The following is a 24,346-nucleotide window of genomic DNA, read 5'->3' on the forward strand; positions in this document are numbered from 1 at the left end:
TTTAGGATATAGATTTAGACAGGGACATGGATAGGGCAGGTTTGGAGGGATATGGGACAAACGCAGGAAGTTTGGGACGAGTGTAGATGGGACATGTTGGTCGGTGCGGACAAGGGCCTGTTTCCACGCTGTGTCACTCTGCGACATGTTTGCCCCCAACCCGGCCACTTTAAATCAAATGACACAACAGGTGGATTAGCAGCACTTCACACTTTTATTATTTAGTCAGGATTAGAAAAGGATCCGTTCCCTTCACTGGGAACCACTCTTGCTCCGCGATTAGTCAATCCAACGCCTGCTTCGTGCGGCGCTCCAGGGCAGAGGCATGGCCGCTGTTAGTGTACGGTTGGCAGTGCCCAGATCCGCTGGCACCAGTACCCGGGTCATCCCGGCCGCTGCTGTTTGGCGAGGGGGGGGGGGGGGGGGAGGTTCCTTTCACTGCCTGCTGCACCTGTATGCTTACTTTTGGTAGATACTAAATGCTGGAGTAACTCGGAGGGTCAGGCAGCATCTCAGGAGAGAAGGAATGGGCGTCGTTTCCTCCAGTCACCCCGTGAGATTAGAAAAAGGGGAGGAGCAACGAGGCCTGGGCGTCCTTGTACATCAGTCACTGAAAGTAAGCAGTAGGGGGGGAAAAAACTGCAGATGCTGGTATAAATCGAAGGTAGACACAAAATGCTGGAGTAACTCAGCGGGTCAGGCAGCATCTCGGGAGAGAAGGAATGGGTGACGTTTCTTCTTCAGAAGAGTCTCAACCCGAAACGTCACCCATTCCTTCTCTCCCGAGATGCTGCCTGACCCGCTGAGTTACTCCAGCATGTTGTGTCTACCTAAATGCAGGTACAGCAGGCAGTGAAGAAAGCTAACGGCATGTTGGCCTTCATAGCGGGAGGATTTGCGTACAGGATCAAGGAGGTCCTACTACAGTTGTACAGGGCCCTGGTGAGACCACAAACTGGAGTATTGTGCGCAGTTTTGGTCTCCTGATTTGAGGAAGGGCATTCTTGCTATTGAGGGAGTGTAGCGTAGGTTCACCAGGTTAATCCCCGGGATGGCGGGACTGACGTACGATGAAAGGCTGGGTCGACTGGGCTTGTGTTCACTGGAGTTTAGAAGGGTGAGAGGGGGTCTTGTAGGGACACAGGTACCTGGGCGGGACGGCAGGGGTCACCACCCCCGGCAGGGGTCACCAGCTCCGGCAGGGGTCACCAGCTCCGGCAGGGGTCACCACCTCCGGCAGGGGTCCCCTCTCGTCCGGTCAGCTGGTCAGCAGGGGGAGGAAGTCCTGGATGCTGTCCACATAGTAGTCGGGGACCATTCTGCGGAGTTCCAGCAGGGGGCTGGCCATGTTGTCCTGGGCCTCCTGCAGGGTGGAGACGCCGGTCAGGGCCAGCACCGTCCGCACGCCGCAGTTGGCGCCGAACAGGATGTCGGTGTCCAGGCGGTCGCCCACCATCAGGGTGCGGGTCGGGTCCAGGGGCGCGGTGCCCTCGGTGCCGTTGATGCAGTCGAACATGAACCTGCTGGGCTTGCCGATCATCACCGCCTTGCGGCCCGAGCCCACCTCCACGGCCGCCGTCAGGCTGCCCGTGCCTGGGAGGGAGGGAGGGAGAGAGAGGTCGGGACGTTCAGTTTCATTTTATCATCGCGTGCACTGAGCTACAGCGTAAAACTGCAGATGCAAAGATAGGCACAAAATGCTGGAGTAACTCAGAGGGACAGGCAGCATCTCTGGAGAGAAGGAATGGGTGACGTTTCGGGTCGAGACCCTTCTTCAGACTGAGGGTCAGGGGAGAGGGAGACACAGAGATGTGGAAGGGTAAGGGGTGAAAACGAGAGATCAAAGGGGGCGAGGCTGAAGGAAGATGTAGAATAGACCATTGTTATCGAAACGTATAAGATTATTAAGGGGTTGGACACGTTTAGAGGCAGGAAACATGTTCCCGATGTTGGGGGGGTCCAGAACCAGGGGCCACACAGTTTAAGAATAAGGGGTAGGCCATTTAGAAGTGACATGAGGAAAAACTTTTTCAGTCAGAGAGTTGTGAATCTGTGGAATTCTCTGCCTCAGAAGGCAGTGGAGGCCAATTCTCTGAATGCATTCAAGAGAGAGCTAGATAGAGCTCTTAAGGATAGCGGAGTGAGGGGGTATGGGGAGAAGGCAGGAACGGGGTACTGATTGAGAATGATCAGCCATGATCACATTGAATGGCGGTGCTGGCTCGAAGGGCCGAATGGCCTCCTCCTGCACCTATTGTCCATTGTTAGCTGAGGGGAAGGTGCTTTGTATCTCCCTTCTTACTTCAAGTTCGGAAGCGGGAGGCAGTCCCGGGGCGAGGAGAGCGGTGGCGGCTCGCTGGACGATTGGAATGGCAGTAAAGGATCACCGAGTTCCTCCAGCACTCTGTAACTTTCCCCCCCCTCTTGGCACTTGCTGTTCCCAAAGCTATCAGATTTGCGTCGGAAGGAACCGCAGGTGCTGGCTTACACCGGAGACAGACGCAAAGTGCTGGAGTAACTCAGCGGGACGGGCAGCACCTCTGGAGAGAAGGAATGGGTGACGTTTCGGGTCGAGACCCTTCTTCGGACTGAAGGCTAGTTTTTAGTCTCGCAGTCTGAAGAAGGGTCTCAAACCGATGCATTTTCACCAGAGATGCCATCCGGTCCCGCTGAGATACTCCGGCATTTTGTGTCTATCTTCAGTTTGGTTTATTGTCATGTGCAGCGAAAAGCTTTTCTGAAGAAGGGTCCCGACCGAAAACGTCACCAGTTCCTTTCTTCCAGAGATGCTGCCTGTCCCGCTGATTGACTCCAGCATTTTGTGTCTGTCTTTGGTTTAAACCAGTATCAGCAGTTCCTTCCTACACAGTGAAAAGCTTTTGTTGCGTGCTAACCAGTCAGCGGAAAGGCAACACACGATTACAATCGAGCCGTCCACAGTGTACAGACACATAAGGGAATAACGTTTAGTGCAAGGTAAAGCCAGTAAAGTCTGATCAAGGATAGTCCGAGGGTCACCAATGAGGTAGATAGTAGTTCCGCACTGCTCTCTGGTTGTGGTAGGATGGTTCAGTTGCCTGATAACAGCCGGGAAGAAACTGTCCCTGAATCTGGAGGTGTGCTCATATTCCAATTCTAGTTCCAGCCATTGTATCGCCATTCCCCTCTCCCAATTGCTTCTTCTCTGTAATACCCTAGCCTGCATCTCAGCTTACTCCAGGTCATTCAGGGTGGCACAGCGGTAGAGTTGCCGCCTCACAGGGCCAGAGACCCAGGTTCGATCCCGACTACGGGTGCCGTCTGTGCGGAGCTAGCACGTTCTCCCCGTGACCTGCGTGGGTTTTCCCCGAGATCTTCGGTTTCCTCGCACACTCCAAAGACGTGCAGGTTTGTAGGTCAATTGGCTTGGTAAATGTAAAAATTGTCCCTAGTGGGTTTAGGATAGTGTTAGTGTGCGGGGATCGCTGGTCGGAGTGGACCCGGTGGGCCGAAGGGCCTGTTTCCGCGCTGTATCTCTAAACAAAACTAAAAAATCTCAGCTTACTCAAGGACATTAAGGGCGGCAGGGTGGCGCAACAGTACAATTGCTGCCTCACAGCGCCAGAGACACGGGTTCGATCCTGACTACGGGTGCTATAAGAAAATAACTGCAGATGCTGGTACAAACCGAAGGTATTTATTCACAAAATGCTGGAGTAATTCAGCAGGTCAGGCAGCATCTCAGGAGAGAAGGAATGGGTGACATTTCGGGTCGAGACCCTTCTTCTGACTACTGGTGCTGTCTGTACGGAGTTTGTACGTTCTCCCCGTGATCTGTGTGGGTTTTCTCCGAGATTTCCAGTTTCCTCTCACACTCCAAAGACATACAGATTTTTAGGTTAATTGGGTTCGGTAAGTTGTAAAATTGTCCTTAGTGCGTGTAGGTTAGTGCACACCAGTTGGCACGGACTTTGTGGGCCGAAGGGCCTGTTTCTGCAACGTACCTCGAAGTCTGAAGAAAAACAATTAAGAAACCAGCTCGTGGTGAACGAAAAAGTGTCTAGCGTGCAAACGGCCTGCTCTTCGGAGTTGGAGATGAGAGTGAACACAGTAACACAGTCTGAAGAAGGGTCTTGGCCCGAAACGTCACCCATTCCTTCTCTCCAGAGATGCCGCCTGTCCCGCTGAGTTACTCCAGCATTTTGTGTCTATCTTCGATTTAAACCAGCATCTGCAGTTCCTTCCTGCACAGCCAAATGACACCATCCATAATATCTCAGTCAATTTAGCAACCTGGAAACTCGAGCAAAACAGAGCAATAGACAATAGACAATAGGTGCAGGAGTAGGCCATTCAGCCCTTCGAGTCAGCACCGCCATTAAATGCGATCATGGCTGATCACTCTCAATCAGTACGCCGTTCCTGCCTTCTCCCCATACCCCCTCACTCCGCTATCCTCAAGAGCTCTATCCAGCTCTCTCTTGAAAGCATCCAACGAACTGGCCTCCACTGCCTTCTGAGGCAGAGAATTCCACACCTTCACCACTCTCTGACTGAAAAAGTTCTTCCTCATCTCCGTTCTAAATGGCCTACCCCTTATTCTTAAACTGTGGCCCCTTGTTCTGGACCCCCAACATTGGGAACATGTTTCCTGCCTCTAATGTGTCCAATCCCCTAATTATCTTATATGTTTCAATAAGATCCCCCCTCATCCTTCTGAATTCCAGTGTATACAAGCCCAATCGCTCCAGCCTTTCAACATACGACAGTCCCGCCATTCCGGGAATTAATCTAGTGAACCTACGCTGCACGCCCTCCATGGCAAGAATATCCTTCCTCAAATTTGGAGACCAAAACTGCACACAGTACTCCAGGTGCAGTCTCACCAGGGCCCGATACAACTGTAGAAGGACCTCTTTGCTCCTATACTCAACTCCTCTTGTTACGAAGGCCAACATTCCATTGGCTTTCTTCACTGCCTGCTGTACCTGCATGCTTCCTTTCATTGACTGATGCACTAGGACACCCAGATCTCGTTGAACTCCCCCTCCTCCTAACTTGACACCATTCAGATAATAATCTGCCTTTCTATTCTTACTTCCAAAGTGAATAACCTCACACTTATCTACATTAAACTGCATCTGCCATGTATCCGCCCACTCACACAACCTGTCCAAGTCACCCTGCATCCTTATTGCATCTTCCTCACAATTCACACTACCCCCCAGCTTATTATCATCTGCAAATTTGCTAATGGTACTTTTAATCCCTTCGTCTAAGTCATTAATGTATATCGTAAATAGCTGGGGTCCCAGCACCGAACCTTGCGGTACCCCACTGCTCACTGCCTGCCATTCCGAAAGGGACCCATTTATCCCCACTCTTTGCTTTCTGTCTGTCCACCAATTTTCTATCCATGTCAGTACCCTACCCCCAATACCATGTGCCCTAATTTTGCCCACTAATCTCCTATGTGGGACCTTGTCGAAGGCTTTCTGAAAGTCGAGGTACACCACATCCACTGACTCTCCCCTGTCAATTTTCCTAGTTACATTCTCAAAAAATTCCAGTAGATTTGTCAAGCATGATTTCCCCTTCGCAAATCCATGCTGACTCGGAATGATCCCGTTACTGCTATCCAAATGCTCAGCAATTTCGTCTTTTATAATTGACTCCAGCATCTTCCCCACCACTGATGTCAGACTAACTGGTCTATAATTACCCGTTTTCTCTCTCCCTCCTTTCTTAAAAAGTGGGATAACATTTGCTATCCTCCAATCCACAGGAACTGATCCTGAATCTATAGAACATTGAAAAATGATTTCCAATGCTTCCACTATTTCTAGAGCCACCTCCTTAAGTACCCTGGGATGCAGACCATGCAGGAACTCAGCGGGTCAAGCAGCATCCATGGAGGAAAATGGAAAGGGGGTGTTTTAGGTGGGGCCCCTTCTTCAGACTGATGTCAACTGGAAAGTAAACAGAAAGGCAAGACCAGGCTTTGAACAGCGTCTCTCTCAATCCCACCGCCCTGCCACAGAGATGCCCTAGTTTAGAACTGCTCACTTTAAAAGTAATTTACTTAAGTGACAGGTTTAATAGACAATAGACAATAGGTGCAGGAGTAGGCCATTCAGCCCTTCGAGCCAGCACCGCCATTCAATGCGATCATGGCTGATCACTCTCAATCAGTACCCCGTTCCTGCCTTCTCCCCATACCCCCTCACTCCGCTATCCTTAAGAGCTCTATCCAGCTCTCTCTTGAAAGCATCCAACGAACTGGCCTCCACTGCCTTCTGAGGCAGAGAATTCCACACCTTCACCACCCTCTGACTGAAAAAGTTCTTCCTCATCTCCGTGCTAAATGGCCTACCCCTTATTCTTAAACTATGGCCCCTTGTTCTGGACTCCCCCAACATTGGGAACATGTTATCTGCCTCTAATGTGTCCAATCCCCTAATTATCTTATATGTTTCAATAAGATCCCCCCTCATCCTTCTAAATTCCAGTGTATACAAGCCCAATCGCTCCAGCCTTTCAACATACGACAGTCCCGCCATTCCGGGAATTAACCTAGTGAACCTACGCTGCACGCCCTCCATAGCAAGAATATCCTTCCTCAAATTTGGAGACCAAAACTGCACACAGTACTCCAGGTGCGGTCTCACTAGGGCCCGGTACAACTGTAGAAGGACCTCTTTGCTCCTATACTCAACTCCTCTTGTTACGAAGGCCAACATTCCATTGGCTTTCTTCACTGCCTGCTGTACCTGCATGCTTCCTTTCATTGACTGATGCACTAGGACACCCAGATCTCGTTGTACTCCCCCTCCTCCTAACTTGACACCATTCAGATAATAATCTGCCTTTCTATTCTTACTTCCAAAGTGAATAACCTCACACTTATCTACATTAAACTGCATCTGCCATGTATCCGCCCACTCACACAAACTGTCCAAGTCACCCTGCAGCCTTATTGCATCTTCCTCACAATTCACACTACCCCCCAACTTAGTATCATCTGCAAATTTGCTAACAAGATGGAGTCTAGATTAGAAACAGAGCGTGGAAACTGGCCTTTGGCCCACCGAGTCCGCACCAGCCCACGATCACAGTCTGAAGAAGGGTCTCGACCCGAAACGTCGCCCATTCCTTCTCTCCCGAGATGCTGCCTGACCTGCTGAGTTACTCCAGCATTTTGTGAATAAATACCTTCGATTTGCAGTTATTTTCTTATATTATATCACCCCTCCACTGATTGACGAGGAATTTCTTCCGTCAGAGGGTGGTGAATCTGCAAAATTCATTGCCACAGAACGCTGTGGAGGCCAAGTCAGTGGTTATTTTTAAGCAAAGCTAGATAGATTCTTGATTAGTGCGGGTGTCAGGGGTTACGGGGAGAAGGCAGGAGAATGGGGTTAGGAGGGAGAGATAGATCAACCATGATTGAATGGCGGAGTAGACTTGATGGGCCGAATGGCCTAATTATGCTCCTATCACTTCTGAGCCTATGACACCAGTTCTATTCTGGACACTGAAGGCAATTTACCGAAGCCAATTAACCTACAAACCTGCAAGTCTTTGGAGTGTGGGAGGAAACCAAAGTTCTTGGAGAAAACCCACGCAGGTCACGGGGAGAACGTACAAACTCCGTACAGACGGCGCCCCTAGTCAGGATCGAACCCGTGTCTCTGGCGCTGTGAGGCAGCAACTCTACTGCTGCCAAGACAGTCTGCTGCACATGTGGGACAAGGGGGCCAGGAAATCTATTTCAAGAATTCACAGCATGTAAGCCAGACAAAAAAAAAAAAAAAAAGACCATTTGTATCTTGCCTTTTTCCAAAGGGCTCTTCCTGGTCTTGGACTGACAATAGATCCTGAATAGGGCAGGGCCACAGTTCAAGAACTCGCTCCTGGAAGTAGGCTCACATCCTGACAGCTCGCCTCATATTAGGTTCATACCTGGCCGCACTGTGCAGGTGATCTGACCTTCGGTCTGTCCGTCGTCAGCGCTGGGAGTCGGTGGCTTCACACCTGGCGGATGGGAGATACAAAAATAAAAGTAGGTTACTTTAACATGTCCATTCTATTTTATTCATTTATTTATTTTTCAGTCGATACAATACAACAGATTGGCCATGCAGTTAAATAGTGCAAAAAAACATTGTACCAAAAAATAAAACAATATAATCACAAATGATATTTTCTGACCGAAAAAATAAAGCGGCACGGTGGCGCGGCGGTAGAGTTGCCGCCTTACAGCGAATGCAGCGCCGGAGACTCAGGTTCGATCCTGACTACGGGCGCCGTCTGTACGGAGTTTGTACGTTCTCCCTGTGACCTGCGTGGGTTTTCTCCGAGATCTTCGGTTTCCTCCCACACTCCAAAGACGTACAGGTTTGTAGGTTAATTGACTGGGTAAATGTAAAAATTGTCCCTAGTGTGTGTAGGATAGTGTTAATGTGCGGGGATCGTTGGGCGGCGCGGACTCGGTGGGCCGAAGGGCCTGTTTCCGCGCTGTATCTCTAAATCTAAATCTGAAAAGGCGTAGGCAGAAGCCAAAGCTGAGGAGGAGATAAGACTTTTCTTTGCCTTCCATCACAGTGAGGGTGTGCCTGGACCAATCACTGTGATGGCTGTTTGTGTTAAAAATTGTAATTGTGTGTCTTGTGTTATATCATATCATATATATACAGCCGGAAACAGGCCTATTCGGCCCTCCAAGTCCGTGCCGCCCAGTGATCCCCGCACATTAACACTATCCTATACCCACTAGGGACAATTTTTACCCAGCCAATTAACCTACATACCTGTAAGTCTTTGGAGTGTGGGAGGAAACCGAAGATCTCGGAGAAAACCCACGCAGGTCACGGGGAGAACGTACAAACTCCTTACAGTGCAGCACCCGTAGTCAGGATCGAACCTGAGTCTCCGGCGCTGCATTCGCTGTAAAGCAGCAACTCTACCGCTGCGCTACCGTTTACTGCGCTATTGTTTACTGTCGGACCCTGACGTGAGAGGACGCTGGCGCTGTTTGTTCGCCGCTTCTCCGTCAGGACAGTTCGTCTGTTTGTTTTTATGTCTTGACTGTTTTTGCAAAGCGCCTTTGAGCACTTGGAAAAGCGCTATATAAAATAAATGTTTATTATTATTATTATTATTATTATTATTATGCCTACCCTTAATACTTAACAAAATATAATTTTAAAAAAACACACAACAGCATAGGTCAGAAGCAGATAAACAAAACATAGAAAGAAACACAAATATAGTCAAGAACCATCATTTCGGTCATGTCAGTCATTTCTCAGTGCTGATCTCATATTTGTATCTATTCACAAAATGCTGGAGTAACTCAGCGGGTCAGGCAGCATCTCAGGAGAGAAGGAATGGGTGACGTTTCGGGTCGAGACCCTTCTTCAGACTGATGTCAGGGGGGCTGGACAAAGGAAGGATATAGGTGGAGACAGGAAGATAGAGTATCTTTCTAGAGATAGAGTATATATCTTTCTAGAGATAGAGTATATTTGTATCTTCCAAATATAATATTTTTGAACATTTTCTTGACTTTACACATATTACTACACAATTTTATTTCATTGTTGCAACTATTCCATAAAATGATCCGTTTTACATGAACAGTTACACATCTATTTTTCACATTTGTTCTTCCCCTCATTTTTTTTCAAATATATAATTACCCCTAAATGGAAACCTGCTCTCCCTCACTGAAAACAAACCTTGGATCCAGTCAGGAAGTGTTCTTTCTTTTGCTCTAAACATTATTTGTAGAGTTTTAAAGTCTACTCGGTCCATAAATTTGAGGGCATATGATTTCATAAATAATGGGTTGGTTGGATCATTATAACCAGCCTTATTGACAATTCTTACAGGATGAAGGGAGAGATCTTGTTGACACAAAGTGCTGGAGTAACTCAGTGGGTCCGATACCAATGCAGTCCGTCCGACTTGGTGAGTTACCCCAGCATCCGCTTTTCGTGCTTCTCATAGTCGGAATGATACAGTGTGGAAACAGGCCCTTCGACCCAACTTGCCCACACCGGCCAACATGTCCCAGCTACACTAGTCCCACCTGCCTGTGCTTGGTTCATATCCCTCCACACCTGTTCCATCCACGTATCTGTTTAACTGTTTCTTAAACGTTGGGATAGTCCCAGCCTCAACTACCCCCTCTGGCAGCTTGTTCCATACACCAACCACCCTTTGAGTGAAAATGTTTAGATTTTTTTTTTAGATTTAGAGATACAGCGCAGAAACAGGCCCTTCGGCCCACCGGGTCCGCGCCGCCCAGCGATCCCCACACATTAACACCCACTAGGGACAATTTTTTAATTTTTTTTACATTTGCCCAGCCAATTAACCTACAAGCCTGTACATCTTTGGAGTGTGGGAGGAAACCGAAGATTGGTGCCAAAGTAAATCGCAGTTAGGCACAAAAAGGCAGATTAACTCAGCGGGACAGGCAGCATCTGTGGAGAAAAGGAGTGGGTGTGTGTGTGATGTGTGGGTGGGTGTGGGGGATGTGGTGTGTGCGTGTCTGTGTGCGTGTCTGCGTGCGTGAGTCTGTGTCTGTGTCTGTGTGTTAGATACAGATGCTCCTTGACTTACGATGGGGTTACATTCCGATCAACCCATCGAAAATCTAAAATATCGTAAGTCGAAAATGCATTTAATACACCCAACCTACTGAACATCACAGCCACCTAACCAACTGAACATCATAGCCACCTAACCTACCCAACATCATAGCCTAGCCTAACCTACCCAACATCACAGCCACCTAACCTACCCAACATCACAGCCATCTAACCTACCCAACATCACAGCCACCTAACCTACTGAACACCATAGCCTACTACGGCACTGTGGCGCAGCGGTAGAGTTGCCGCCTTACAGCGAATGCAGCGCTGGAGACTCAGGTTCGATCCTGACTACGGGCGCCGTCTGTACGGAGTTTGTACGTTCTCCCCGTGACCTGCGTGGGTTTTCTCCGAGATCTTCGGTTTCCGCCCACACTCCAAAGACGTACAGGTATGTAGGTTAATTGACTGGGTAAATGTAAAAATTGTCCCTCGTGTGTGTGTAGGATAGTGTTAATGTGCGGGGATCGCTGGGCGGCGCGGACACGGTGGGCCGAAGGGCCTGTTTCCGCACTGTATCTCTAAATATCTCTAAATCTAGCCCCTGTGAGATGCAAATGTGAGTGCTCACAATCACGATGCTCGCGACAATCTAGAGAAACAAGTATAATTTATTTGCAAGTCTGCAGAGTTGGGTGCCTCCCCTGTCGAGACACACCAAGGTCGGGAAAATCCCTTCTTTTTATTCACTTCAATTTACAATTGTCACACCTTTAATTCCTCCCCTTTGGGCTCCTTCCAATCGGAGCACTGAGGTGCACAATCTAACGTCACCGCCCCTGTTGCCTCCCACATCATACATCGCATGTGCATTTAAATGAGACATCTTGTCATGCTGGGTGTTTTTGTAATATTCATTTATCTCATTAGGCAAGCGCAGAACAGAGTAGTTCATGCCCTTTCCCCCAGTTCTCTGGCTATTTTGCCCTCTCCCCTAGTTCTCTGGTTATCTTGCCCTTTCTCCTAGTTCTCTGGTTATCTATCTTCTAACACTTGTCCTTGGAATGTCACTATTTGTTCTTGCGGTTTTTTTCTCTAGCCGAGCACGCTCGGGTCAGCTATTCCTCAGGGTCCTTAGTCTGAATCAATTATCCCTTTTTACCCCTCTCTCACATAGCCTAACGGAAACATGCTCAGAACACTTACATTCGCCTTGGGCATACAGTTGGGCAAAATTATCTAACACAAAGCCTACTTTGTAATAAAGTGTTGAATATCTCATGTAATTCATCTCATGTAATTTATTGAATACAGTACAGTATGGGCGGCACGGTGGCGCAACGGTAGAGTTGCTGCTTTACAGCGAATGCAGCGCCGGAGACTCAGGTTCGATCCTGACTACGGGTGCTGCACTGTAAGGAGTTTGTACGTTCTCCCCGTGACCTGCGTGGGTTTTCTCCGAGATCTTCGGTTTCCTCCCACACTCCAAAGACGTACAGGTATGTAGGTTAATTGGCTGGGTAAATGTAAAAATTGTCCCTAGTGGGTGTAGGATAGTGTTAATGTACGGGGATCACTGGGCGGCACGGACTTGGTGGGCCGAAAAGGCCTGTTTCCGGCTGTATATATATGATATGATATATGATGATGATATGAGTACTGTACTGAAAGTGAAAAACAGAACCACTAGCCCGGGAAAGAGATCAAAATTCGAAGTACGGTTTCCACTGAATGTGCATGGCTTTTGCACCATCGTAAAGTCGAAGCATCGTAAGTCGAGGAGCATCTGTATACATGATATATAGGCCATATACATAGATATATATGCAATAGATATATGGAAATATACACACACACACACACACACACACACAATGAAGACGGTGTTCCCCAGAGGAAGAGCCCTCCTCACCTGGGCCCACGGGATGCCAGGGGTCGGGGTCGGTGGCCACGAACACACACTGGGGGTCCCGCAGGTAGCTGCAGGCCTTGGCCAGCCGAACGAAGCTGAAGCGTTCGTCGTAGCCGACCAGCACGGCGCCAACCTCGGGGTCGAGGGGGCAGCTGGACACGGGCAGCCCCTCTTCCTCCTCCTCCTCCTCGCCGTCCTCCCCCGATCCGGGCGGCCCGCCCGACACCCGCAGGCCGGCCGCACGCAGCTCCCCGCACAGCGCCTGGCTGCCCAGCACGTAGACCTGGGAACGAGCGGGTTAACACAAGGTGAGCCACTGGCAGCACTGGGCCTGCGCTCGCTGGCGTTCGGCTCAGTCTCGTTTACTATCACGTGCACCGCGGTACAGTGAACAGCTACCATGGGCGTTTGTCGGCACTGGGCCTGCACTCATTGGCATTTATTCACAAAGTGCTGGAGTAACTCAGCAGGTCAGGCAGCATCTCAGGAGGGAAGGAATGGGTGACGTTTCGGGTCGAGACCCTTCTTCAGAATAACTACCTTCGATTTGTACCAGCATCTGCAGTTATTTTCTTATACTGCACTCGCTGGCGTTCGGTTCAGTTTCGTTTACTATCACGTGCACCGTGGTACAGTGAAAATCTACGATGAGCGTTTGTCGGCACTGGGCCTGCACTCGCTGGAGTTTAGAAGAATGAGGGGGGGGGACCTTATTGAAACGTACCGAATAGCGAGCGGCCTGGATAGAGTGGGTGTGCAGAGGATGTTTCCACTAGTGGGAGAGTCTAGGACCAGAGGGCACAGCCTCAGAATTAAAGGACGTTCTTTTAGGAAGGAGATGAGGAGAAATTTCTTTAGTCGCAGGGTGGTGAATGGGGGTTAGGAGGGAGAGATAGATCAGCCATGACTGAACGGCTGAGTAGACTTGATGGGTCGAATAGAGCAACTAGGCTTGTATACACTGGAATTTAGAAGGATGAGAGGGGATCTTATTGAAACGTATAAGATTATTAAGGGGTTGGACACGATAGAGGCAGGAAACAGTTCCCAATGTTGGGGGAGTCCAGAAGCAGGGTCCACACAGTTTAAGAATAAGGGGTAGGCCATTTAGAACGGAGATGAGGAAAAACTTCTTCAGTCAGAGAGTTGTGAATCTGTGGAATTCTCTGCCTCAGAAGGCAGTGGAGGCCAATTCTCTAAATGTATTCAAGAGAGAGCTAGATAGAGCTCTTAAGGATAGCGGAGTCAGGGGGTATGGGGAGAGGGCAGGAACAGGGTGATTGAGAATGATCAGCCTTGATCGCATTGAATGGTGGTGCTGGCTCGAAGGGCCGAATGGTCTCCTCCTGCACCTATTGTCTATTGTAATGCTATCCAACACACACGAGGGACAATTTACATTTATACCGAAGCCAATTAACCTACACATCTTTGGAGTGTGGGAGGAAAACGAAGACGTCAGAGAAAACCCACGCAGGTCACGGGGAGAGCGTACAAACTCCGTACAAGCAGCACCCGTAGTCAGGATCCAACCCGGGTCTCCGGTGCTGCAAGGCAGCAACTCTACCGCTGCGCCCGCACGGTCACAACCTCAGAATTAAAGGCAGTTATTAAAGGAGACGAGGAGGAATTTCTTCGGTCAGAGGGCGGTGAATCTGTGGGATTCTTCGCCGCAGAAGGCTGTGGAGGCCAAGTCAGTGGGTACTTTTATGGCAGAGGTAGATGGATGAATGAATAAGTTTATCAGCCAAGTATGTGCACACACAAGGAACGTGCCTCGATGTTCTCCTCGCAAAGGACAACACAAACGTACAGTTAACAGTTAATTGTTGATTAAGATTGCCAACATTAGTTGAATAGTGCGGGTGTCAGGGGAGGTAGACGATGAATGAATAAATTTATCAGCCAGGTACGTGCACACACAAGGAAAGTGCCTCGGTGCTCCGCTCGCAAAGGACAACACAAACGCACAGTTAACAGTTAATTGTTTTTTAAGATTGCCAACATTAGTTGATCAGTGCAGGTGTCAGGGGGGAGAGGAGAGAAGGCAGGAGAGTGGGGTTCGGAGGGAGAAATGGATCACACCCCTGCAACAGTCTGTTCAAACTTCTAGCAGACGCTACAAGGCCTTCTACGCCCGCACCTCCAGACGATGAACAGCTTCATCCCCAGGGCCATAGCTACCATGAACCTGCTGAGCCGGATGGTCACATCGCACAGCGAACCGGCACAGACCTACTCGCACTATTTGCTATTGAGGGCGAGCAGCGTAGGTTTTGTTATTGAGGGCGTGCAGCGTAGGTTTGGCCATTGCGGGCGTGCAGCGTAGGTTCACTAGGTTGATTCCCGGAATGGCGGGACTGTCGTATGTTGAAAGACTGGAGCGACTAGGCTTGTATACACTGGAATTTAGAAGGATGAGAGGGGATCTTATTGAAACATAAGATTATTAAGGGGTTGGACACGTTAGAGGCAGGAAACATGTTCCCAATGTTGGGGGAGTACAGAACCAGGTGCCACAGTTTAAGAATAAGGGGTAGGCCATTTAGAACGGAGACGATGAAAAACTTCTTCAGTCAGAGAGTTGTGAATCTGTGGAATTCTCTGCCTCAGAAGGCAGTGGAGGCCAATTCTCTGAATGCATTCAAGAGAGAGCTAGATAGAGCTCTTAAGGATAGCGGAGTCAGGGGGTATGGGGAGAAGGCAGGAACGGGGTACTGATTGAGAATGATCAGCCATGATCACATTGAATGGCGGTGCTGGCTTGAAGGGCCGAATGGCCTACTCCTGCACCTATTGTCTATTGTCACTTTATTCTGTTTTAAAACTGTTTCTAATTTTGTTTCACTGGGTTGTCTAAATTTATACTGATTAGCTAATTAATTTATTGCATCATATGGGAGGCGCGTTCCCAATCCAGTTGTACCCCTGTACAATGACAATAAAGATATATTGTATTGTATTGTCTTAAGATTGCCAACATTAGTTGATCAGTGCGGGTGTCAGGGGTGGGGGAGGGGTCAGGGGTGGGGGGGTGGTCAGGGATGGGGGGTCAGGGATGGGATGTCAGGGGTGGGGGTGTCAGTGTCAGGGGGCGCCAGGGGCAGGGTGGCATCAGGGGCAGCGGGGGCATCAGGGGCGGGGGGGGCGTCAGGGGCAGGGGGGCATCAGGGATGGGGGGCGTTAGGGGCAGGGGCGGGTGTCAGGGGTGGGGGTTGTCAGGGGTGTCAGTGTCAAGGGTGGGGGGGTGTCAGTGTCAAGAATGGGGGGGTGTCAGTGTCAAGAATGGGGGGATGTCAGGGGTGGGGGGGTTGTCAGTGTCAGGGGTGGGGGGCATCAGGGGTGGGGTGTCAGTGTCAGGGGGGGTGTCAGTGGCGGGGGGTGTCAGTGTCACGGGTGTGGAGGTGTCAGGGGTGGGGGGCGTCAGTGGCGGGGGTGTCAGTGTCAGGGGTGGGGGGGGTGTCAGGTGTGGGGGGGGTGTCAGGGGTGTGGGGGGGGTGTCAGGGGTGTGGCGGGGGTGTCAGGTGTGGGGGGGGTGTCAGGGGTGTGGGGGGTGTGTCAGGGGTGTGGGGGGGGGTGTCAGGGGTGTGGGGGGGGGTGTCAGGGGTGTCAGGGGTGTGGGAGGGGGGGTGTCAGGGGTGGGGGGGGTGTCAGGGGTGTCAGGGATGGGGGTGTCAGTGGTGGGGGTGTCAGTGTCGTGGGAGGGGGGTGTCAGGGGTGGGGGGGGGGGGTGTCAGGGGTGGGGGTGTCAGTGGTGGGGGGGAGAGGAGGCAGGAGAGTGGGGCTGGGAGGGAGAGTTGGATCAGCCATGATTGAATGGTGGGATAGACTGGAGGGGCCGAGTGGCCAGATTGCTGTGCTGTGCTGTGCTGGAGGGTTCTGACCTTGCGGTGGGGGGGTGCCAGGCCGCCCAGGTAGAGGGGCAAGCAGCGGGCCGTGTTGTACACCTGACCAGGCGCGGCCTGCAGGCCCAAAGCCTCCAGCTTCCCCGCCACCGCTGCACGCCCTCAATAGCAAGAATGTCCTTCCTCAAATTTGAACTATGAACCGGTCCTGCTGAGCTGGATGGCCACATCGCACAGCGAACCGGCACACACCTACTCGCATTTTATTCTGTTTTAAAACTGTTTCTAACTTTGTTTCACTGGGTTATTCTAAATTTATACTGATTAGCTAATTAATTTATTGCATCGTATGGGAGGCGCATTCCCAATCTCGTTGTACCCCCCTGTACAATGACAATAAAGATATATTGTGTACTAGACCAAGTGGACCCAAACCTGCATTGGTGCAGCACCCGATCCTACCCCCTCCCCTCTTCCCCATCCCCCTCAACCCCCCTTATCCACCCTCCCCCTCCCTCCCTAGGAGATGGATTTAAACTTTAAAATGTGAATAACTTTAAAAATACAACACAGATTTGAATAAAACTACTTGCATTATCACTAAAGGGACGACGGTGAGTAAGGTGGGCCTAAAATTGTCGCGCTATCGTGTACCGTTTTGGCTGTAGTTCAGGAACAAACAAACAAACATACAAACGAGAGTTTTAGTACGTAGATTGTACTGCATTCGATTGAATAGACTGGATGGGCCGAGCGGCCAGGTTGTGGTGCTGTGCTGTGGGGGGGGTGGTGTCGGTGTCAGGGGTGGGGGGGTGTCAGTGTCAGGGGTGGGGGGGTGTCAGTGTCAGGGTGGGGGGGGGTGTCAGTGTCAGGGTGGGGGGGGGTGTCAGTGTCAGGGTGGGGGGGGTGTCAGTGTCAGGGGTGGGGGGGTGTCAGTGTCAGGGATGGGGGGGGTGTCAGTGTCAGGGTGGGAGGGTGTCAGTGTCAGGGTGTCAGGGGTGGGGGGGTGTCAGTGTCAGGGGTGGGGGGGTGTCAGTGTCAGGATGGGGGGGTGTCAGTGTCAGGGGTGGGGTGTCAGTGTGGGGGGGTGTCAGTGTCAGGGGTGGGGGGGTGTCAGTGTCAGGGTGGGGGGGGTGTCAGTGTCAGGGTGGGGGGGGTGTCAGTGTCAGGGTGGGGGGGGTGTCAGTGTCAGGGGTGGGGGGGTGTCAGTGTCAGGGATGGGGGGGTGTCAGTGTCAGGGTGGGAGGGTGTCAGTGTGTCAGGGGTGGGGGGGTGTCAGTGTCAGGGGTGGGGGGGTGTCAGTGTCAGGATGGGGGGGTGTCAGTGTCAGGGGTGGGGTGTCAGTGTGGGGGGGTGTCAGTGTCAGGGGTGGGGGGGGTGTCAGTGTCAGGGTGGGAGGGTGTCAGTGTCAGGGTGGGGGGGTGTCAGTGTCAGGGTGGGGGGGTGTCAGTGTCAGGGTGGGGGGGTGTCAGTGTCAGGGTGTCAGTGTCAGGGGTGGGGGGTGTCAGTGTCAGGGTGGGGGGGTGTCAGTGTCAGGGTGTCAGTGTCAGGGGTGGGGGGGTGTCAGTGTCAGGGTGTCAGTGTCAGGGTGGGAGTGTGTCAGTGTCAGGGTGTCAGTGGTGGGGGGGTGTCAGTGTTAGGGTGGGGGGTGTCGGTGTCAGTGGTGGGGGGTCACGGGTGGGATGTCAGGGTCAGGGGTGGGATGTCAGTGTCAGGGGTGGGGTGTCAGTGTCAGGGTGGGGGTGTGGCAGTGGTGGGGGGGGGTGTCAGGGAGAGGAGGCAGGAGAGAGGAGGGAGAGATCGATCAGCCATGATTGAATGGTGGGATAGACTGGATGGGCCGAGCGGCCAGATTGTGGCGCTGTGCTGTGGGGGTTCTAAAAATTGCTGCGCTATCGTGCTGTTTTGGCTGTAGTTCAGGAACAAACAAACAAACAAACGAGTTTTCGTACGTAGATTGTAGTGTATTGGATTGAAGTGACTGGATGGGCCGAGCGGCCTGATTTTGGTGCTGTGTTGGGGGTTCTGACCTTGCAATGGGGGGGTGTCAGGGGTGGGGGGTCAGGGGTCAGAGGTGGGGTGCCAGTGTCAGGGGTGGTGTCAGTGTCAGGGGTTCAGGGGTGGGGTGTCAGTGTCAGGGGTGGGGTGTCAGTGTCAGGGTGGGGGGGTGTCAGTGTCAGGGTGGGGTGGGTCAGTGTCAGGGTGGGGGGTGTCAGTGGTGGGGTGTCAGTGTCAGGGGTGGGGGGGGTCAGGGAGAGGAGGCAGGAGAGAGGAGGGAGATGGATCAGCCATGATTGAATGGTGGGATAGACTGGATGGGCCGAGCGGCCAGATTGTGGTGCTGTGTTGGGGGGGTTCTGACCTTGCGGTGGGGGGATGTCAGAGGTGGGTGGTCAGGGGTGGGGGGGTGTCAGGGGTGGGGTATCAGTGTCAGGGTGGGGGGGTGTCAGTGTCAAGGGTGGGAGGGTGTCAGTGTCAAGGGTGGGAGGGTGTCAGTGTCAGGGGTGCGAGGGTGTCAGTGTCAGGGGTGGGAGGGTGTCAGTGTCAGGGGTGGGGGGGGTGTCAGTGTCAGGGGTGGGGGGGGTATCAGTGTCAGGGGTGTCAGTGTGGGAGGGTGTCAGTGTCAGGGGTGGGGGGTGTCAGTGTCAGGGTGGGAGGGTGTCAGTGTCAGGGGTGGGAGGGTGTCAGTATCAGGGGTGGGGGGTGTCAGTGTCAGGGTTGGGGGGGTGTCAGTGTCAGGGGTGGGAGGGTGTCAGTGTCAGGGGTGGGGGGGGGGTCAGGGAGAGGAGGCAGGAGAGAGGAGGGAGAGATGGATCAGCCATGATTGAATGGTGGGATAGACTGGATGGGCCGAGCGGTGTCAGTGTCAGGGTGGGGGGGGGTGTCAGTGGTGGGGGGTGTCAGTGGTGGGGGGGTGTCAGTGTCAGGGGTGGGGGGGGTATCAGTGTCAGGGGTGTCAGTGTGGGAGGGTGTCAGTGTCAGGGGTGGGGGGTGTCAGTGGTGGGAGGGTGTCAGTGTCAGGGGTGGGAGGGTGTCAGTGTCAGGGGTGGGGGGGTATCAGTGTCAGGGGTGTCAGTGTGGGAGGGAGTCAGTGTCAGGGGTGGGGGGTGTCAGTGGTGGGAGGGTGTCAGTGTCAGGGGTGGGAGGGTGTCAGTGTCAGGGGTGGGGTGCCAGTGTCAGGGTGGGGGGGTGTCAGTGGTGGGGGGGGGTGTCAGGGAGAGGAGGCAGGAGAGAGGAGGGAGAGATCGATCAGCCATGATTGAATGGTGGGATAGACTGGATGGGCAGAGCGGCCAGATTGTGGTGCTGTGCTGTGGGGGTTCTGAAAATTGCTGCGTTATCGTGCACCGTTTTGGCTGTAGTTCAGGAACAAACAAACAAACAAACAAACAAACGAGAGTTTTAGTACGTAGATTGTAGTGTATTGGATTGAAGTGACTGGATGGGCCGAGCGGCCTGATTTTGGTGCTGTGTTGGGGGTTCTAACCTTGCAATGGGGGGGGTGTCAGGGGTGGGGGGTCAGGGGTCAGAGGTGGGGTGCCAGTGTCAGGGGTGGTGTCATTGTCAGGGGTGGGGGTTCAGGGGTGGGGTGTCAGTGGTGGGGTGTCAGTGTCAGGGTGGGGGGGTGTCAGTGTCAGGGTGGGTCAGTGTCAGGGTGGGGGGGTGTCAGTGTCAGGGGTGGGGTGTCAGTGTCAGGGGTGGGGGGGGGGGTCAGGGAGAGGAGGCAGGAGAGAGGAGGGAGAGATGGATCAGCCATGATTGAATGGTGGGATAGACTGGATGGGCCGAGCGGCCAGATTGTGGTGCTGTGTTGGGGGGGTTCTGACCTTGCGGTGGGAGGTTGTCAGGGGTGGGGGGTCAGGGGTGGGGTGTCAGTGTCAGGGGTGGGGTGTCAGTGTCAGGGTGGGGGGTGTCAGTGTCAAGGGTGGGAGGGTGTCAGTGTCAGGGGTGCGAGGGTGTCAGTGTCAGGGGTGGGAGGGTGTCAGTGTCAGGGGTGGGGGGGTGTCAGTGTCAGGGGTGGGGGGGTATCAGTGTCAGGGGTGTCAGTGTGGGAGGGTGTCAGTGTCAGGGGTGGGGGTGTCAGTGTCAGGGTGGGAGGGTGTCAGTGTCAGGGGTGGGAGGGTGTCAGTGTCAGGGGTGGGAGGGTGTCAGTATCAGGGGTGGGGGGTGTCAGTGTCAGGGGTGGGGGGGTGTCAGTGTCATGGGTGGGAGGGTGTCAGTGGTGGGGGGGTGTCAGTGTCAGGGGTGGGGGGTCAGAGGTGGGGTGTCAGTGTCAGGGTGGGGGGTGTCAGTGTCAGGGGTGGGGGGGTGTCAGTGTCAGGGTGGGGTGGGTCAGTATCAGGGGTGGGGGGTGTCAGTGTCAGGGTGGGAGGGTGTCAGTGTCAGGGTGGGGTGTCAGTGTCAGGGTGGGGTGGGTCAGTGTCAGGGTGGGAGGGTGTCAGTGTCAGGGTGGGGTGTCAGTGTCAGGGTGGGGTGGGTCAGTGTCAGGGGTGGGGGGGTGTCAGTGTCAGGGGTGGGGGGTGTCAGTGTCAGGGTGGGGTGGGTCAGTGTCAGGGGTGGGGGGTGTCAGTGTCAGGGTGGGAGGGTATCAGTGTCAGGGGTGTCAGTGTGGGAGGGTGTCAATGTCAGGGGTGGGGGGGTGTCAGTGTCAGGGTGGGAGGGTGTCAGTGTCAGGGGTGGGAGGGTGTCAGTGTCAGGGTGGGGGGTGTCAGTGTCAGGGGTGGGGGGGTGTCAGTGTCAGGTTGGGGTGGGTCAGTATCAGGGGTGGGGTTGTCAGTGTCAGGGTGGGAGGGTGTCAGTGTCAGGGGGTGTCTGTCAGGGTGGGGTGTCAGTGTCAGGGTGGGGTGGGTCAGTGTCAGGGGTGGGGGGGTGTCAGTGTCAGGGGTGGGGGGGTGTCAGTGTCAGGGTGGGGTGGGTCAGTGTCAGGGGTGGGGGTGTCAGTGTCAGGGTGGGAGGGTATCAGTGTCAGGGGTGTCAGTGTGGGAGGGTGTCAATGTCAGGGGTGGGGGGGTGTCAGTGTCAGGGTGGGAGGGTGTCAGTGTCAGGGGTGGGAGGGTGTCAGTATCAGGGGTGGGGGTGTCAGTGTCGGGGGTGGGGGGGTGTCAGTGGTGGGAGGGTGTCAGTGTCAAGGGTGGGAGGGTGTCAGTGTCAGGGGTGCGAGGGTGTCAGTGTCAGGGGTGAGAGGGTGTCAGTGTCAGGGGTGGGGGGGTATCAGTGTCAGGGGTGTCAGTGTGGGAGGGTGTCAATGTCAGGGGTGGGGGGGTGTCAGTGTTAGGGTGGGGGGGTGTCAGTGTCAGGGTGGGAGGGTGTCAGTGTCAGGGTGGGGTGTCAGTGTCAGGGTGGGGTGGGTCAGTGTCAGGGGTGGGGGGGTGTCAGTGTCAGGGGTGGGGGGGTGTCAGTGTCAGGGTGGGGTGGGTCAGTGTCAGGGGTGGGGGGTGTCAGTGTCAGGGTGGGAGGGTATCAGTGTCAGGGGTGTCAGTGTGGGAGGGTGTCAATGTCAGGGGTGGGGGGGTGTCAGTGTCAGGGTGGGAGGGTGTCAGTGTCAGGGGTGGGAGGGTGTCAGTGTCAGGGTGGGGTGTGTCAGTGTCAGGGGTGGGGGGGTGTCAGTGTCAGGTTGGGGTGGGTCAGTATCAGGGGTGGGGGTGTCAGTGTGGGAGGGTGTCAGTGTCAGGGGGTGTCTGTCAGGGTGGGGTGTCAGTGTCAGGGTGGGGTGGGTCAGTGTCAGGGGTGGGGGGGTGTCAGTGTCAGGGGTGGGGGGGTGTCAGTGTCAGGGTGGGGTGGGTCAGTGTCAGGGGTGGGGGTGTCAGTGTCAGGGTGGGAGGGTATCAGTGTCAGGGGTGTCAGTGTGGGAGGGTGTCAATGTCAGGGGTGGGGGGGTGTCAGTGTCAGGGTGGGAGGGTGTCAGTGTCAGGGGTGGGGGGGTGTCAGTGTCAGGGTGGGAGGGTGTCAGTGTCAGGGGTGGGAGGGTGTCAGTATCAGGGGTGGGGGGTGTCAGTGTCGGGGGTGGGGGGTGTCAGTGTCAGGGGTGGGGGGGTATCAGTGTCAGGGGTGTCAGTGTGGGAGGGTGTCAGTGTCAGGGGTGGGGGGTGTCAGTGTCAGGGTGGGGGGGTGTCAGTGTCAGGGTGGGTCAGTGTCAGGGGTGGGGGGGGTGTCACTGTCAGGGGTGGGGGGGTATCAGTGTCAGGGGTGTCAGTGTGGGAGGGTGTCAATGTCAGGGGTGGGGGGTGTCAGTGTTAGGGTGGGGGGGTGTCGGTGTCAGTGTCAGGGGTGGGATGTCAGGGTCAGGGGTGGGATGTCGGTGTCAGGGGTGGGATGTCGGTGTCAGGGTGGGGGGGTGTCAGTGGTGGGGTGTCAGGGAGAGGAGGCAGGAGGGAGAGATGGATCAGCCATGATTGAATGGTGGGATAGACTGGATGGGCCCAGTGGCCTGATTGTGGTGCTGTGTTGGGGGTTCTGACCTTGCAATGGGGGGGGGGGGGTCAGTGGGGTATCAGTGTCAGGGGTGGGGGGGGGTGTCAGTGTCAGGGGTGGGGTGTCAGTGTCAGGGTGGGGGGGGGTGTCAGTGTCAGGGGTGGGAGAGTGTCAGGGGTGGGGGGGGTGTCAGTGTCAGGGGTGTCAGTGTCAGGGTGGGGGGGTGTCAGTGTCAGGGGTGGGAGAGTGTCAGGGGTGGGGGGGGGGGGTGTCAGGGAGAGGAGGCAGGAGAGAGAGATGAATCAGCCCCTGCTCCAATCCCTCCCTACCTACGTCCAAGACACCACTTCACACACTCTTCGTCTCTTCAACGATGCCCATTTTCCAGGCCCCACTCCCTCATTTTTACGTTGGATATCCAGTCACTCTGAATGGTGGGATAGACTGGATGGGCCGAGCGGCCAGATTGTGGTGCTGTGCTGGGTTCTGAAAATTGCTGCGCTATCGTGCACCGTTTTGGCTGTAGTTCAGGAACAAACAAACAAACAAACAAACAAACGAACGAGAGTTGGATTGGATCTGTACGTAGATTGGATCTGTGTTGTATTGAATAGACTGGATGGGCCGAGCGGCCAGATTGTGGTGCTGTGCTGTGGGGGGTTTTGAAAATTGCTGCGCTATCGTGCACCGTTCTGGCTGTAGTTCAGGAACAAACAAACAAACAAACAAACGAACGAACGAGAGTTGGATTGGATCTGTAGGTAGATTGGATCTGTATTGTATTGAATAGACTGGATGGGCCAAGCGGCCAGGTTGTGGTGCTGTCCTGTGCTGTGGGGGGTTCTGAAAATTGCTGCACTATCGTGCACCGTTTTGGCTGTAGTTCAAGAACAAACAAACAAACAAACAAACAAACGAGAGTTGGATTGGATCTGTACGTAGATTGGATCTGTATTGTATTGAATAGACTGGATGGGCCGAGCGGCCAGGTTGTGGTGCTGTCCTGTGCTGTGGGGGGTTCTGAAAATTGCTGCGCTATCGTGCACCGTTTTGGCTGTAGTTCAGGAACAAACAAACAAACAAACAAACGAGAGTTGGATTGGATCTGTACGTAGATTGGATCTGTATTGTATTGAATAGACTGGATGGGCCGAGCGGCCAGGTTGTGGTGCTGTGCTGTAGGGTGGGGGGGGGGGGTTCTGACCTTGCGGTGGGGGGGTGCCAGGCCGCTCAGGTAGAGGGCCGAGCAGCGGCCCGTGTTGTACACCTGCCCAGGCGCGGCCTGCAGGCCCAAAGCCTCCAGCTTCCCCACCACCGCGTCCCGGGAGCGGCTGCAGTTGTTGCTGACCAAGTAGACGCGCTTGCCGCGGGCCCTCAGGCCGCCCAGCAGCTCGGCGGCGCCGCCCACGGCCCGCGGCCCGTTCCACAGCACGCCGTCGCAGTCGAGCAGGATGGTGTCGATGGCGGCCAGCAGCTCCCGGCCGCAGGACGCGCTGCTCAGGCGGCGGCAGCACCCTCCCGCCATCGTCCCTGCCGCCCGCCCGACTGAGCCCGGCGGCGTCCGCACCATCGCCTAACCACCCGCCCCCCTCGGTTGA

The 24,346-nt window shown here is 53.9% G+C and overlaps 1 protein-coding gene across 1 annotated transcript; it reads right to left on the reverse strand.

Moving 5' to 3' along the window:
- Positions 1-204: 204 nt before the first annotated feature.
- On the reverse strand, positions 205-24,346 carry LOC144603193 (chronophin-like). Its single transcript, XM_078416373.1, has 4 exons — positions 23,953-24,346; positions 12,493-12,775; positions 7,942-8,013; positions 205-1,593 (listed from the first exon to the last, which is right to left on the reverse strand). Exons 1-4 carry the CDS (start codon positions 24,316-24,318, stop codon positions 1,259-1,261), a joined length of 1,056 nt encoding a protein of 351 aa, XP_078272499.1. The 5' UTR covers positions 24,319-24,346; the 3' UTR covers positions 205-1,258.

The sequence above is a fragment of the Rhinoraja longicauda genome, chromosome 19 (assembly GCF_053455715.1).
Source record: "Rhinoraja longicauda isolate Sanriku21f chromosome 19, sRhiLon1.1, whole genome shotgun sequence".
NCBI lineage: Eukaryota > Metazoa > Chordata > Chondrichthyes > Rajiformes > Arhynchobatidae > Rhinoraja > Rhinoraja longicauda.

What these genes read in the sequence shown, in the direction of transcription:
- LOC144603193 (XM_078416373.1), bottom strand. Translation starts at nt 24,318, where the DNA reads ATGGTGCGGACGCCGCCGGGCTCAGTCGGGCGGGCGGCAGGGACGATG. An exon ending in CTGGCATCCCGTGGGCCCAG is followed by an intron (nt 8,014 to 12,492) that starts GTGAGGAGGGCT and finishes CCCATCCGCCAG; the next exon opens with GTGTGAAGCCACCGACTCCC. An exon ending in CACCTGCACAGTGCGGCCAG is followed by an intron (nt 1,594 to 7,941) that starts GTATGAACCTAA and finishes CCTCCCTCCCAG; the next exon opens with GCACGGGCAGCCTGACGGCG.